The sequence below is a fragment of the Microtus ochrogaster genome, unplaced genomic scaffold, assembly GCF_000317375.1.
Source record: "Microtus ochrogaster isolate Prairie Vole_2 unplaced genomic scaffold, MicOch1.0 UNK115, whole genome shotgun sequence".
Lineage (NCBI taxonomy): Eukaryota > Metazoa > Chordata > Mammalia > Rodentia > Cricetidae > Microtus > Microtus ochrogaster.
The window spans coordinates 13,327-17,610 of record NW_004949213.1 but is presented as its reverse complement, the minus strand read 5'-3'; the positions used below and the strand labels follow the sequence as shown (position 1 = coordinate 17,610).

At 43.0% G+C, this 4,284-nt stretch overlaps 1 protein-coding gene across 1 annotated transcript in view; it reads right to left on the bottom strand.

Moving 5' to 3' along the window:
* Nucleotides 1-1,792: 1,792 nt before the first annotated feature.
* The window catches only part of LOC101985318 (cytochrome P450 2B19-like), a gene marked incomplete at its 5' end in the record, with an annotated part of 11,085 nt that continues 8,593 nt past the window's right edge, over nt 1,793-4,284 (bottom strand). The window contains 3 exons of the mRNA XM_013355333.1: nt 1,793-2,011; nt 2,178-2,365; nt 4,221-4,281. Coding sequence (XP_013210787.1) covers nt 1,793-2,011; nt 2,178-2,365; nt 4,221-4,281 — 468 coding nt within the window. The remainder of the gene's footprint in view (nt 2,012-2,177; nt 2,366-4,220; nt 4,282-4,284) is intronic.

The window sequence follows — 4,284 nt, the reverse complement described above, 5'->3', positions numbered from 1 at the left end:
GGTGTAAAAACCTAGTGCAGTAGAAACTTCCTAAACTATATGAAGACGATCTAAATGAAGTCTCCAAATAATGAGAGAGACATAGCTCCAACTGGTCAGATACTGTCAGTATACAAAGCTCCTAGTACCAGGATGGGTTACATTCAATTAATTGTTGGCCAAAGGGGTCCCATGGAAAACCCCAAACAATCCAAGGCTGTTGTCAAGACAGTAGGTTGACTCCACAAACTGACAGCACATTGCTGTCTATTGCTGAAGACAACACCCACACAGCACATTGAACTTGGAGATGTTGATCTTGTGCCTACTAGAACATTCACCCCCAAGATCTAGCATGTTTGGTATGGGAAGGTATTCTATAGGCTACTGAAAGAGAAGTATCTACATCAACCCAGGGACAAACTTTTGATGAACAATGCTGTCTTGTCTACAGGAGCTGAATTGAGGCACACTGTAGGAGTAACTATTCAATCAATGTCTGGTTTGAATATGTGATAGTTTTGGTGGCCAAGAGCCAGAGACTAACTAGCTCAGAGACATAGGACAAAACCAAATGCTTTAAGATCCGAAAAGAAAAAATAAAGTAACAACAAAATGACCCCTGAAGATATTCTGATGGACTAATAGATCAGAGCCCTCCTTATTCAACCATCTTCAGACAAACTTCCCCCCTGCATTAGATGGAAACAAATTCATAGTGACACAGCCAGACGTTTCACAGAGAGAGAAACACAGAGCTCTAAATGGAATGTCTTTGTCAAAACCCTCCCCTCAGAGCTCAGAGCACCAGAGGAAGAGGAGGCAGAAAGAGGGTAAGAGACGAAGGGGATGCAGGACACCAAGAGAGTAAGGCTCTGAACCAACTGAGCAAAGCTCATATAAACTCAGACTGGGGCAGCAGAAACAGGGCCTGCTCGGGTCTGCACCAGGTCCTCTGTGCACATATTATAGCTTTCAGTCAAGTTTCCTTGGATTCCTGAGTGTGCGAAATAGTGGGTCTCTGTTTCTAGTGCCTTCTCTTGGGCTCTACTCCTTCTGTGGGTTTGCACTGTACAGCATTGATTTGATGGTTGATTTGTTTAATCTGATGTCTTCTTTTGTTATGTTTGGTTGTTAACCCTTATAAGCCTGTTCTTTTCTAATGAAAGACATAAAGGAGTGGATCCCGTGGAGACTTGAGGAGTAGAGAGAAGGGAAAACTGTAATCAGTATCTATTGTATGAGGGAAGAATCTATTCTTAATAAAGGGGGGGAGGAAAATAGCAGAGGTCTAACAGGAAGAGGAACACACTGGATGGCTTTGATGCAACTGAGAAGGAATTGACGGATTTTCATCACTGCACTTTCTCCGGTGGGGAAACTGTCTTCTGTCTTCTGAGGACTTTACATGGGAATTACTACATTGGCTTTAAAATTATCTTGGACATCCTGACCTGGGAATATCTGTGCTCCCATCCACTCTGTTCATTAATCTGTTGTTTATTGTTGGCAGGGGCAGGAAAGACCTTGTGCATTTAATCCATTTTGTTCTCTATGAACATCCTTCACTCTCTTCTGTTAGGAGTTTAGTCACGCGTAAAGACAAATGTTATCACTCGTTTCAAAAAGATTTTCCCATAAAAATAAAATTGGAAAGAAAATTAATTGCTCGAGTTTAAAGGCTTTTAAATACCTCTCCAAAATCCTGCTCAGTAGAATGCTCCTTAAATCAATATTCCCTTCATGGGACAGGAACCAGGTTGAAAGTGATGATGGTTCAGGAAAATTTGGCAGCCAGAATAGCAGTAAGTAATCAGGGACCTAGTCCTGTATCCTGGAGGGTGAGCCTGCCCTCTAGTGTCTGGGAAAGGAAGCACAGGTCCCTCTCACCTATAGAAAAGGGCATAAAAGCTTCATTTTTCTTCAGAGCCCCATTGGCATCCAGGAAGTGGTCAGGATTGAAGGTGTCTGGTTGTTCAAAATACCGTGGGTCATGGAGAGCTGCACTCAGGATGGGGTACACTTCAGTGTTCTATGAGACATAGTGAGAGGCGATGATATTAGCATACCCTGACTCCAATGTCAACAATCCTTAGGGAAGCACAGAATGCTGGGAAACCACATACAGGCCTAGGGTGGTCTCTGGCAGAGTGGAGGATGACCATGGCATAGAGATGTGGAATCACAGCTCGTCTCACCTTGGGGAGCAGGTACCCTCGGAACAAAGTGTCTTTGGTGACTTTGTGTGGCAATCCAATTGGGCCAAGATCTGAAAATCTCTGAATCTCATGGATGACGGCATCAGTGTAAGGCATTTTGGTGCGGTCATCAAGGGTTGGTGGGCGGTGTGAGCCAATCACCTGATCGATCTCCTTTTGGACTTTCTCTGCACAGAAAGGGAGACAACATAGAATGTCCGCGCCTTCACAGAAGCAATGCACAGCGACCCTGTTTTCTGTGAGCCAATAGCTTAGGAACAGTGCAGAGCCAGGGGACTCTGCTGAGAAAGACACAGAGCACTCTGGGCACACACACCTGCTCTTCTCTCCAGCCACGCCTATGTTCAGACTCTCTCCAAAGCTCCAACCTTGCTCATAACAGAAAGAAAAGGAAAGCCCACAGCAAAGGGCTCTTTTCATCTATCAGTGCAAGGGAAGGCTGAGGAGAGAGAGATGATAAAAAATTTTCCATATTTGAAATATAATCATATAATTTCTGCTCCTGCATAACACACACACACACACACACACACACACACACACACACACACACCTTTGAATGGAATTTATATTGTAAAATTCAGGGAGCTGGAGAGCTGTCTCAATGGTTAAGAGCACCGGTGACTCCTTCAGAGGACCAGGATTCAATCCCCAGCACTCACATGGCAACTCACACTGTGACTCCAGGTCCAGGGAATCTGACCCCCTCACACAGACATATATGCAGACAAAACAACAGTGCATACTACTAAAAACAATTGTAAAAATCCAGACTAATAACCTGAGGCTATATTCTCAGTAATAAAAGGAAAGTAAATTAATCTATGTATAATTGAATACTAAATATTGGTGAATATTTTGGCCAATAAAATGGCTCCGTCAGCAAATGCATTGATTTCCATCCTGACAGCCTGCCTTTGACATCAGAACCCGTGTGAATGTGCAGGAGAGACCCAACTGCACAAAGTTGTCCTCCCACCTCCACACATGAACTGCAGCAGAGAAACTCAAACAACATCACATTGATTTCATATTCTTAGAATGTGAGTGTGTAAGTCAGCCAAGCAGAGGATGAGTTGGTTTCTAAAAGAAAGATTCCTGGGTGAGTGAAATAAACAAAGCAAAACTGGATATCCATATTCCACGTCTCACTCACTGTATTTTCAATTATTGAGTTAATAAATTGTTCATAGACAAATAAATCAATGAGTACAACTAACCAAACAACAAGCAAATATGTGAATCAATAAATGAGAAAATATAGGAATAATCAGCCAGGTGTGTTGAACGATAAATGTCAGAGATAAATGAGTGAGTTATTAAATGGATACATAAAGGATGGATGGATACATGAAGGGTGAATTCAAAAGTGAGTTAGAAGGATTGAGGAATGACCAATGAATCAATGATAGATAGCCCACTCAACTAGGTCTGATCAAAGAATAAAACTCACAGGCTGATTCATCCAAATAAATGATTGAAATATGTGCCCTTAGGTGAAGCAGAGATGAAAGAATCAAGGATGAATAATCTCTGGATATAGAGAAGATGGGCAGAGGATTACAGGAGTGGGTAAATAGTTGTGTAGAGGGATGGATAAATGGTTGGATGGATAACAGATGGATGGGAAATGAATAAAATAGATAAATGGAAAAAGAGGTGGATGAGGAAGACAAGTGAATAGAGGGATGTAAAGACAGAAGGAAAGAAGGAGGTGAGGATGGATGGAGGGATGGATGGATGGATGGACGGACAGACGGATGGATGGATGGTTGAATGGATGGATGGACGGATGGGTGCATGGAAGGATGGGTGGATCAATCATTAATTGATAGTTGAAAACAATGGAAAACAGGCCAACTGACTGTTAACTCATGCACCACCCACAGCACAGCCCTAGTTTAGAATTCGGCCAAAGCCTTCAGTGCTCCAGATATATGAGTCCCATGGCTCTCTCATCCACACAGACTTCCCAGCCAATAGGGAGCTAGAAGATTCCCCAACTGGCCATCTGTGGTTCACCTGCAACATGGGGATATTTGAGCATGAGAAGGAAGCCATAGCGGAGAGTGGTGCTGCTGGTCTC